General features: G+C 41.2%; 1 protein-coding gene across 3 annotated transcripts in view; it reads right to left on the bottom strand.

Annotated features, from left to right (window-relative positions):
- The window catches only part of LOC124613811 (E3 ubiquitin-protein ligase Bre1), a 286,869-nt gene that overhangs the window by 228,325 nt on the left and 45,779 nt on the right, over positions 1-12,765 (bottom strand). For all 3 annotated transcript variants that reach the window (XM_047142534.1, XM_047142541.1, XM_047142548.1), the window contains exon 6: positions 2,327-2,554. In XM_047142534.1, the coding sequence (XP_046998490.1) occupies positions 2,327-2,554 (228 nt within the window). The remainder of the gene's footprint in view (positions 1-2,326; positions 2,555-12,765) is intronic.

Here is a 12,765-nt window from a genome sequence, read left to right as displayed (position 1 = left end):
AGCTGGTGAAGAAAGCAGTAAAAGAAAAGAAGAAAGCATGAATGGAAAAGTTAAAATGGAACATTGTAAAAGGAAATACCAGGAAAATAAAAAGAAATGTAAGAAATTGGTAGTTGGAGGAAAGAGGAAAAGACGGGAGAAATTCAGATGCGAGTTGGAAAAGGATGTACTGGGGTTAAATGATGCTGTATGGAATTACAAGGATTAGGATGAAGGAAAGCACTTACACAAAGGCAGCGAAAGGGGAAAATGGAGAGCTAATAATGCAACCAGAGGAGATAAGGAGAGGATGGAAAGAAGACTTTGACAAATTACTAAATGCGAAAAACACCGATGAAAAGGGAACAGAAGAATGCCATGGGGACCTGGGCCTGGAAGAAGAGAACGACATTACAATGCCCAAAGAAGAACCAGCCCTGAGAAGAATGAAAACAGGAAAGGCACCTGGGACAGATGAAACAAATGTTAAGATGTTACAGGCAGCTGGACTTTCTGGGCTATAATAGTTAAATTGATTGCTAAGATGCATATGGACTCAGAAATGTGCACCTGAAGAATGAGAAAAGGGAATATTTTGTTCAGTGCTCTAGAAGGGAGACATAAGTATGTGACAACTATTGAGGGCTCACACACTTATCACAAGTAGCATAAATAATGGAGAGGATATTGGAAAGAAAATTGACAGAAAAAGTGGAGGGTCAGTTGGAAAAATAGTAGTATGACTCTTGATATGGTAGATGAACAGTGGATCCAATCTTTAGTATGAGATAGTTGATGGAAAGGCTTCGGGTGCATGGCAAAAATCTGATGACATTTCTTGACTGAGTGAAAATTTATGATATTGTTCCCACAGAAAAGGTATGGGAAATCTTTGAGAGAAAGGGAGTTGGAAAACAAACAACTGAAATTGTACCAGCAATGTATGACAAAAGTTTCAATTGTGTTCAGACCCAAGTTGGAAAAACTTAGGAATATTACGAGATGGAGACAAAGAAGTGTGGTGCTACCACTATTATTTATAATGCCGATGGATGAAATCATGAGAAAGACAAAAGAAGCTCATAGAGGAAGGAAGATGAAGTTACTGTTACTCTGATGTGGGGATGCAACAGTTAGGAGGAACAAGAATAAATAAACACCTCAAATGAAAAAAAAAAAAAAATTGACAGAGATGGAATGAAATGCAGTGTGGACAAAAGCAAAACTACGGTAACAACTAGAGGAGACAGAAAAGACAAAGGATAAATTAACATTAAATGATAGGATATTGAAATTGGGGGCAACTTTACATATAGGAAATGTGATAATGGAAAATGCAAGAATAGAGGCAGAAGTTAGTGAAAAAGTACAACACAGCAATGCATTTTATCAGTGTGAGAGGAGCTCAGTCTGGGGAATGGAGGTGCCAATAAAATGTACAGAAATGCTGTACATGACATACTTTACACCCAATGCCCAATGACACATGCGTCAGATACCTAGACAATGACAAGAAGAGAGGTGAGCAGAATCCCAGCCAGTAAACTGGAATTTCTAAGGAGTATGTAAGGGAAAATGAGGAGAGGGAGGGGGGGAGGGAGGGAGAGAGAGAGAGAGAGAGAGAGAGAGAGAGAGAGAGAGATGGGGGGGGGGGGGGGTGTAGAAATGCAGATGTTACAAACAAAATTGGAGTTGAAAAGCTGACTAAGAGAATTAAGAACAGGGTAAAATGGTTTAGATATGAAAAGAGAATGGTAGAGGGAAGACTACCAAAACCAATTATGGAGGCCAAGTTTGAGAGCAAGAGGGAAACGGAGAAAGCTAGATTTACTCAATAAAGATGAGTTTATGGAGAAGGTACCTGAACTGCAGCAAAATATTTATAGAAGACGAATGGTGGGAAGACAGAGGAAGTGGAGAAATATCATAGACATCCCAAGCTAGCCAGATGCTGAATTAAGGGGAAAAAATGATGATGAAAAGGGAAATTATTTAACAAAGGTACTTATGCAAACAGCAAAAGATGTTGCATGTCAAAGATAATGAAAGAAAAGAAACCACCCAATGTAAAATAAAAAAGCTGCTCTTAAAGAAAAGGTGACAATTTCAAGCAAACAGTCTTAGGAACTTACCAATGGAAGACACTGGAGGTCTATCAAAAACAGCCACATGTAATAACACACATGCAACTTCATAATCACTGGACAAAAAACCACCACACACCAAACAAATCATTACAAAAATGAGAGAAAAGTAAATGGCACAGGCAACAAACAGCAAGCACATGTGAAGGCATTACAGGAAATTTCCATTACATAAGAGAACATTACTATAGGATATTTCTTACCTTCTTTTGTGAAACACTTGTGGTGACAACAGGTTTCACAACACCCTTATCATCACCATGAATTTGCTGGTATGCTTTGAGTTTCTCATAAGCTTCTGCTAAGTGATTCTCCAGCTTGTCATTGCGGGACTGCACTTTAAGCAGCTCATACTGTAAATCATCAATCTGATTTCTTAGCTCTGCTGCCTCGGTTTCCTTCCCTGTAAGACTATCCTGCAGTTCAGCCATCTGAAAAAAATGAGAAGTGGTCACCAATTTGACTGCAGAAACTAATGACCAAACCTGAAGTAAATGGTGTAAGTTCTTCATCAAACTTTGGCAGAAAGTTATATGTACATATAAGAATCAATTGTACATATAAGAATCAAACATAAAATACTCGGACTATTCGGACTGACATAGTTCGACTAGATGGCAATGGTAGCCATTAGATGTCCACTGAAAGAATATCAGACTGAGGTCTGAGAAACCAGCAAAGGAGAAATAGGAGTACAAATTACTTTATTTATTTATTTATTTACATGTCAAGTTTCGTAGGACCAAATTGAGGAGAAAATCTCCAATCATGGAACATGTCAATACATGAAATTACAGCAAAGAAGTAATAACAGATAAAAATAAAATGTTTATGCACGCGAAAAAAGTCAATCCATAAGTTTAAGTACAGGCAATCGACAATACAACAAGAATCAGCTTAATTTTTCAAGGAACTCCCTGACATAGTAGAAGGAGTGACCCATGAGGAAACTCTTCAGTTTCAATTTGAAAGTGTGTGGATTACTGCTAGGATTATTGAATTCGAGCAGTAGCTTATTGAAAATGGATGCAGCAGTATCTTTCTGTACAAGATTAATGAAGTCTGATCCAAATGCAGGTTTGATTTCTGCCGGGTATTAACTGAGTGAAAGATGCTTATTCTTGGGAATAAGCTAATACTGTTAACAAGAAATGACAGTAAGGAATATATATATATATATATATATATATATATATATATATATATATATATATATATATATATATATATATATATATATATATATATACTGCGAGGCCAATGTCACAATACCAAGACTCATGAACAGGAGTTGACAAGAGGTCTGTGAACTTACACCTCTTATTGCCTGAACCGCGTGTTTCTGAGTCAAAAATATCCTTTTAGAATGGGAAGAGTTATCCCAAAATATAATACCATATGACATAAGCGAATGAAAATAAGCAAAGTAGACTAATTTTCGTGTTGAAGGATCACTCACTTCAGATACAGTTCGAATAGTAAAAATGGCAGCATTAAGTCTTTGAACACGATCCTGAACATTGGCTTTTCACCACTGTTTAATATCTATCTGAACACCTAGAAATTCGAACTGTTCAGTTTCACTAATCATATGCCCATTCTGTGAAACTACAACTTCAAGTTTTCTTGAATTGTGTGTTAGAAACTGTAAAAACTGAGTCTTTCTGTGTTAGCTGTTATGTCATGCTCCAATTGAAAGTGTGATTCTTAAGTGGTATTTAAATGCTTGACTTGGGAGGGGGGGAGGGGGGGGGGGGAATTGACTAGAGCAGTAGAATTCAGTTTAACTTTTGATTTTTCCTTCTTGTCTCTGTGAGATTTTGGTTTCTGTGAGGACTTTCCTGCCTTGACTTCTGGGGCAGAAGAGGACTCTACGATCAGCAGGCTGTGGCTCCTTTAGCCACTAGCTGGTGGTAGACTGATGGTCTGTTTTGTCTTGGGTGGGAGGGGGAGGGAACACCACCTTGGCAGGCATCCTCTCTTCCCTGGTGGTTACACAGTAGGATGAGGCATCACCAGCTCTACCAATGGGGTGGTTGCTACTGGTGTGCTGGTTTGGGGTTTAAGGACTTGATGCCCCTCCCCCAACTGAAAAACAGTAACTGACAACTGACCAGGGCCAGAAATTGCTGATTGGTACCCTTTATCACACATCACACTAAGTGTGGACTTTGACACAATATTTTTGATGTCATATTGACTGAGTGGAATCATTCAAGCTTTTCCCTAGCATCTTCTTAAAAAAGGCAGTCAAGTGTTTTATATTCCTGAATTCTCTTCTTTCTCCCGAAAACTGAACATGTCAGTGTAGAAGGGGGATGGTGTTCTGCACAGTTTACGAACATAAAGGTTTGTTCACATGGGCTGTATTCATGCATTGTACTTCCACATGTTCCACAAGTGGTGCCATTAGCACAGCGGAAGGACATGCGTCCAAACCTCTGGCACCTGAAGCATCTCTTAGGAGGAGCATTATAGGACTTGATAACACACCTATAAACCATGAACTTAACTTTCTCAGGTAAAACACTGCCATCAAAGACTTAGGAAGAAAGTTCATATGTCTCTGAACGTAACATACAAAATGTACTCCACACTATTCAAAGTTGGAGCATAGTTCATCTGTTTATAGCATTAGGTTCTAATGAAAGAAAGCATGGAAGTCTGCTGCATTTTTTGTGAGGAGGGACAGTAAATACACACCTGGAAATTGAAATAAGAACACCGTGAATTCATTGTCCCAGGAAGGGGAAACTTTATTGACACATTCCTGGGGTCAGATACATCACATGATCACACTGACAGAACCACAGGCACATAGACATAGGCAACAGAGCATGCACAATGTCGGCACTAGTACAGTGTATATCCACCTTTCGCAGCAATGCAGGCTGCTATTCTCCCATGGAGACGATCGTAGAGATGCTGGATGTAGTCCTGTGGAATGGCTTGCCATGCCATTTCCACCTGGCGCCTCAGTTGGACCAGCGTTCGTGTTGGACGTGCAGACCGCGTGAGACGACGCTTCATCCAGTCCCAAACATGCTCAATGGGGGGCAGATCCGGAGATCTTGCTGGCCAGGGTAGTTGACTTATACCTTCTAGAGCACGTTGGGTGGCACGGGATACATGCGGACGTGCATTGTCCTGTTGGAACAGCAAGTTCCCTAGCCGGTCTAGGAATGGTAGAACGATGGGTTCGATGACGGTTTGGATGTACCGTGCACTATTCAGTGTCCCCTCGACGATCACCAGTGGTGTACGGCCAGTGTAGGAGATCGCTCCCCACACCATGATGCCGGGTGTTGGCCCTGTGTGCCTCGGTCGTATGCAGTCCTGATTGTGGCGCTCACCTGCACGGCGCCAAACACGCATACGACCATCATTGGCACCAAGGCAGAAGCGACTCTCATTGCTGAAGACGACACGTCTCCATTCGTCCCTCCATTCACGCATGTCACGACACCACTGGAGGCGGGCTGCACGATGTTGGGGCGTGAGCGGAAGACGGCCTAACGGTGTGCGGGACCGTAGCCCAGCTTCATGGAGACGGTTGCGAATGGTCCTCGCCGATACCCCAGGAGCAACAGTGTCTCTAATTTGCTGGGAAGTGGCGGTGCGGTCCCCTACGGCACTGCGTAGGATCCTACGGTCTTGGCGAGCATCCGTGCGTCGTTGCGGTCCGGTCCCAGGTCGACGGGCACGTGAACCTTCCGCCGACCACTGGCGACAACATCGATGTACTGTGGAGACCTCACGCCCCACGTGTTGAGCAATTCGGCGGTACGTCCACCCGGCCTCCCGCATGCCCACTATACGCCCTCGCTCAAAGTCCGTCAACTGCACATACGGTTCACGTCCACGCTGTCACGGCATGCTACCAGTGTTAAAGAGTGCGATGGAGCTCCGTATGCCACGGCAAACTGGCTGACACTGACGGCGGCGGTGCACAAATGCTGCGCAGCTAGCGCCATTCGACGGCCAACACCGCGGTTCCTGGTGTGTCCGCTGTGCCGTGCGTGTGATCATTGCTTGTACAGCCCTCTCGCAGTGTCCGGAGCAAGTATGGTGGGTCTGACACACCGGTGTCAATGTGTTCTTTTTTCCATTTCCAGGAGTGTAGTATATCCTTGCACTTGTCACAGGCCAGAACTGCATGCGATTGGTCAGCATCCAAAGTTTTGATCAGCTGAGATCCATTTCACAGGTTCTTTCTTGCAGCAGCATCCTCAATACTTTCAATAAAAATTATGGCTTTGTTGCTGCAAAAGACACACTATCAATCCTGGAGCATACCAAGAATTGGGAGAAATGTCTACCTATACATCTCCTTGCCTGAATCTCATCATGTAGCCGAAGACAGAAAAGTCATGGTGTTACAAGGCTCTGCATTAAATTCTTGCATTTTATCAGCACAGTGATGTTGGTACAGCCACCAGTATGGGTGAGTTTGATCTGCTTCACTGCTGACCATCAGTCTTGATGCCACTCACTTTGACTGGAGGCTCTCCCCATGTGATTAGCCCACCATGGTGAACGGCTATATGACATTTTGGCCACTGACCATAGTCCCAGTGCTGCGAATTGGACAGGCACCTACTCCTCAACATACGTGGTGAGGTTACAACTCGAGCATTAGCAGCACTGTCAGGGGACTACGACGATGAGGGTACATGATGACCTCCCACAGGATGGAATGGTTACCAGGCTGGATATCGGAGGTGAACATAAATCCAGTCTAATAATAGGTGCAGAAGCATAGTGGATAGATCATGCACCATGTAAGACATCCCCAAACAGCCAGCACTTCTGTGAAGTTTAGAAAAGTGGAGGTCAAGCCCTAATAGGGGACCACTGGTAATTAAACCAAAAACGTCATGGGAAACATTGTGAACTGAACTACAACTGGTGGGCATTCTAATAATAGCTGAGTCATCAACGTAAGAGCAAAACTTGACTAGGTATAAGACTCCTTTCAGTTGCCTCTTATGACAGGCAAGGAATTACCATGGATTACCCATTGATGCAAGGGGATTGAAGTACAGTGATCAAAATCATATCACAGGATCTACAACTCTTGACACAAGATCTGCTTCATAATCGATGGAATCCTGTTCAGTTTTACAGAGAGTATGCTGCAGCATTGGCCCCATAACTAGTTTGCATTTATTGCATATATCTTGTCCAACGCGAAGTCTCTAGTGACTGGAAAAAAGCACAGTCGATTCCCTTACATAAGCAGGGTAAAAGAATGGACACAAAATTACAAACCAATATCCTACACATTGGAATGCTGCAGAATTCTTTAACATATTCACAGTTCAAAGCACTCCATCTTCAGGCCACGAGTGGCCTACCGGGACCATCCAACCGCCGTGTCATCCTCGGCGGAGTATGCGGATAGGAGGGGCGTGGGGTGAGCACACCGCTCTCCCGGTCGTTATGATGGTATTCTTGACTGAAACCGCTACTATTTGGTCGAGTAGCTCCTCAATTGGCATCACAAGGCTGAGTGCACCCCGAAAAAATGGCAACAGCGCATGGCGGCCTGGATGGTCACCCATCCAAGTGCCGACCATGCTCGACAGCGCTTAACTTCGGTGATACCACGGGAATCGGTGTATCCACTGCGGCAAGGCCGTTGCCAATATTCACAGATCAAATATAATAAATTTACTCGAGATGAAAGGGCTTCTGTCCATACATCACAAATTTCAAAAGCATCACTCATTTTCTTGTATGACAGCCTGTAAAAGATGGATGAAGGGCAAAAGGCAGACTACATATTCCTAGATTTCCGGAAAGCATTTGACAAGGTGCTCCACTGCAGACTGTTAACAAAGGTTCAAGCATACAAATAGGTTCCCAGACATGTGCATGGCTCAAAGACTTCTTACGCAATAGAATCCATTATATTGTTCGCGATGGTGAGCATTCATCAGTGACAAGGGTATCACCATGAATGCCCCAGAGACAAGGGTATCATCTCGAGTGGGAACTGTGATAGGATCACTCTTACACCCTATATACACAAATGATCTAACAGACAGGATGAGCAGCAATCTGACTGTTGATGATGCTGTGGTGTACAGGAAGGTATCATTGTTGTGTGACTGCAGGACAACACAAGATGGCTTGGACACAATTTCTAGTTGGTGTGATGAGTGGCAGCTTGCTCTAAATGTAGAAAAATGTATATTAATGCAGACAAGTAGGAGAAGCAATCCCATGTTGTTTGAATACAGCATTAATACTGCGCTTCCTCACGTGATGTCAATTAAATATCTAGGCATAACATTGCAGAGCAATATGAAATTGAATGAGCATGTAAGGATGGTAACAGGTTAGATGGATGGCATACTTTGGTTTATGGGGGGAATTTTAAGAAAGTGTAGCTCAACTACAAATGAGACAGGGTATAGAACCCAAGTGTGAACTATTCTCCAGTACAGCTCAAGTGTAGTGGACCCCACCAGTTCAGATTAAAGGCACTATAGGGAAAATTTAGAGAACTGATATTTGCAAAAACAATTTCTACTACTGCTAACATATACATTTCATGTAAGGGCCATGAACGTAAGAGAAATTAGGGCTCATACAGTGGCATACAGACCTTCATTTTTCCTTCGCTCAATTTGTGAGTGGAACATGGAAGCAAATTACTAGTACAGGTACATCAGATCAACAAACAAATAGTTTCAAAGAAATAGATGAATTTGTGATTTTTTTGTTGTATGTGTACTTTATGTGGGAAAGCCCTTCACTTACTGGGGTCCAGGTCAAGAACTATGAGTACTGTGTTGAAATCACAGTGAACCTCTATATATGCGTATATGTTTAAAATACTCTTCTTACAACACTTTTTAGTCTCTGGCAATAAAAAGAAAACTGTCACGAAATTTATGTATTGTTATTTTAAACAAAACAAACTTTGTGAACTTTGATGACAGATGTTTTGATGCTCAGGGAAGACCATTTTTTTTTTCTTGTTACCCTTCCCCCCCCCCCCCTCCTTTTTTTTTTTTTTTTTTTTTACAAAATACGTTATTCATTTTCGGAGAACATGAAGACAAAAAAATAACAAAAAGTGTCACATAATTAAAGCTAGAATCTCTACCTTCTGCAAATTATGTGTGTCCTGGTCGCAGCAGAACAGGTGGTCACATAAATTTTATCAGATTTCAACTAATGAACCATAACTGGTATTTTTTACTTAAATCATACCCTCTTGAGGAAATTTAATCAGCTGACACCATATGTTGCAGACAATATACATCTACATGTGCACACATGGTTACTGTAGTTAAATTGAGTCATTATGCACGAGGTCTAGAAACACAGCTTGCTTTATTCATACATCACATTCTGGAAACAATAGATGCAGGTTCTATCTTTCCAGATTGCCGAAAGGTGTTCGACATTATACTACACTGTCTGCTTCTTAAAAACATGTATCTTTGCAGATGTGTAATTATGTCGAAGAACATTTATCTTACAGAACCCAGTACATTCTACTGGATGGAAAGTGTTCTGCAGAAACAAAAAGTAAAATCAGGTGCTCTCCAAGGACACATAATAGAACCTCTAATGCCCTAACTATACATAAAAGACTTAGATAGGATCAGTAGCATTCATAGATGATTGTCTTGTCTACTTTAAAGTATCCCTGAAGATCTTAAAGAAATTAAGAACGACTTGGAGAAAATTTCCATTTGAGGACATGAATTACAACTTTCTGTATGTGTAGATAAATGCAAGGTAATTCCTAAAACAAATGGAAAGAACCCTATACTACCCTTTTACAAGAACTGTGGTGAACCTCTTTAGTATATCACATCACAGATCTAGTGATGATAAGATAGTACAGTGGATAGCCCATCAAAAACTGAACACGTGCCAAGCATAAAAATACGAAGAAAATGAACTGAACTGTGGAAGAAAAAGCAAAACAGAAACAATGAACGGTCCAAGTTTAATAAGTGCAACATTGAGCGAACATCAGCAGTGGCAGCATCGTGGTTAAGTGGTCACGGTGTTGGACTGTGAAGTGGACAAGCCATGTTCAAAGCTCTCTCATGCCATTTAGTTTTATTTATTTATTTTTTTACAAAATAATTAACTGTCTGTCCGGTCACTGAAATGCTTGTTCTCTTTCTGTAGTCTTGGCAGTTCATCATACTATGAACTGGTTATGGGATATGAGTCATGTGGTCAGAATACGTTACCAATGCAAGTAAATGTGATGAATAGTGAGCGCAGGTGAGATACCACATAGGTGTCTCACAGAAATGACAACAAATAAAGGAATTCAGCAAAGGAATTCAAGAGTCAAAACTGCCTGTGACTGTGAAACAGTTGCATTCATTTGTTGCAGCTTATGTGACAAACTATTATGTTTTCATCATTTCCTTGGGAGTGATCATATTCACATTCATATGAACACCTACACCGGACAAGGAGGCATATCTCACTCACTAACCAGGTGTATAAATTAGGTGCACCGGTAAGAGATTCTCTTAAGACACACTTAACTGTCACTAATGTCATGTGTGACACAACAGATGTTTTTATGATGAAGGATTCAGCTGACTTGTCACCTTGTCCTCAAATGTTTGCAGTTCTCATTTGAAAGCCACTTCCTTTTGGCTGCTAGTAGAGTAGCTGTGCAGAATCAATTGGCATTATAGGCCCCTTCCTTACACCTGCTGCAAACCGACATTACACTATGACACAAATACAAATTTGAATACAACAGCGGAGGGGAAAAAACACATACACCATGAGGGAGGTTAGAACACAGCTCACCTGCTTGGCAGCCCAACACCGTGAGCAGAACACTGCCATTTGGCAGTCCACCACGTGACAACTTAACCCCCGACACCATTATTGCCACTTCTCATTAGACCGTTCACTGTTTCTATTGTGCTATAGGAGTGAAAATAGATAATACTCTCCACCTTGCATAGTACAGAATCTTGCAGAAAATACGAGGTGTCCCTCCTAAGAGCTAGCGAGGCCATTTTCTCTGATCTTTCAGCAGAGATTTGAAAGTCTGCTTTTGCAGTGTATAGCTAGGGTCAACCCCAACAATTACTGCTTATCATGTCTTTCATGTGATGCCCAATGTCGATGGAAAGTGATGGTTTGTTTCTCATTTCAAACGAAATTATTTTTAAAGCATAATTTTATGTGCCCATTTGGGGTAGAGCGGTCCCAAATTAGACTCGTGTGATATTAATTTTAGCAATATGTATTAATAGGAATAAGCAGTGCTCCAGCAGCAACAGCACAGCCCTCAACCGTTCTGACTGCTACCGCCATGCAGCAGTACTGCTCTGTTGCCGCTGCAGTCCCGGTTATCCTTTATGTTCTACTGTCTCTGTTAATACACATACACAAAAAACATATTGCAGTACACTAATCTGTAACTGCTAAATCGAATGGGCACACAAAAATTTACTTACAAATAATGTTGTTTGTAATTGGAAACAAACCAATGCTTTGCACTGACACTGGACGTTGCATGAAAGACGTGATGAGCAGAACTTGCTTGGCCTGACTCCAACTACACGTTGCAAAGATAAAATAGCAAATATCTGCCGAAACATCAGAGAAAACATGCCTGACAACTTGTAGTTGGGACACTCAGTACATACACACAGATGAATAGTTGTTCCTGTTTTCGTAAACCAAGAACATTAGCTTTTTTGTGTCCTTTCGATCTACCATATTATATAGTGGAATCTGCTCAATTACAAATGATTAGCAAACCACAACACTGAGTTATAGTGAGACATACATTTTATGTCTGGTATGTGTAGTGGGTAGTAGGCTGTCAGACAATTTCAAACAAATTATGTCTATTGTCACAGCTGCAGCAACACACTTTTTAGAGCCACAAGTATTGCTCTTGCAGTTACCATGTATGTTGATTCAATCACAGATCAAGGACAGTCCTCTTCAAATAACAATCTGTTAGATGAACTGTGTCTTCATGGTCAAACCACAAGAGAAACAAAATTAAGTATGATGAACGCTGTTTCTTTCTCACCGAGGTGTTGGAGAAGATACAATCACTTTGGATGTAATTACCTGTATTCTGGTATTCGAAACTGATGGGAAAAGCTTTTTAAGTTGTTTTAACATATATGTGACGGAATGTTTGTGCCCAAAAAAAACATAACAATGATAAAGAATTATTTGAAACTGATATGCCTTTTCTATAGTCACTTTACTGTCACAGAATGGAGCTCTCTCCCATCACTTACTAATGATAGTTACACACCAGATATCAAGGAAGACTTTTTAAGATACACTTCTTTATGGTCAAGTAAAAGTGATAACTGTAGTGAATGAACATTTAACTGAAACCTTACACAATGTAGAAGAATAGATCCAAATGTGTCCTGATACGCAAGAGTTGTAAAGATGAGAACTGAAAGAGATGGTATGAATCAGCATATGTTCATTACTGACGAATCTGAATTCTATTGATTTGTTGAAGTGAGACTCGCAAACAGAACATGACAACTAGAATGTTACAACCGTGGGCTGCAAGTAAATTATTGCAGTATACAGAGGATATTGATTTCAAATTCCCTTCTTACTGTCTTGTGTGAAATGTTTCACCAAAGATACTGAA

The sequence above is a fragment of the Schistocerca americana genome, chromosome 1 (assembly GCF_021461395.2).
Source record: "Schistocerca americana isolate TAMUIC-IGC-003095 chromosome 1, iqSchAmer2.1, whole genome shotgun sequence".
Lineage (NCBI taxonomy): Eukaryota > Metazoa > Arthropoda > Insecta > Orthoptera > Acrididae > Schistocerca > Schistocerca americana.
This window is presented reverse-complemented; position numbering and strand designations above follow the sequence as displayed.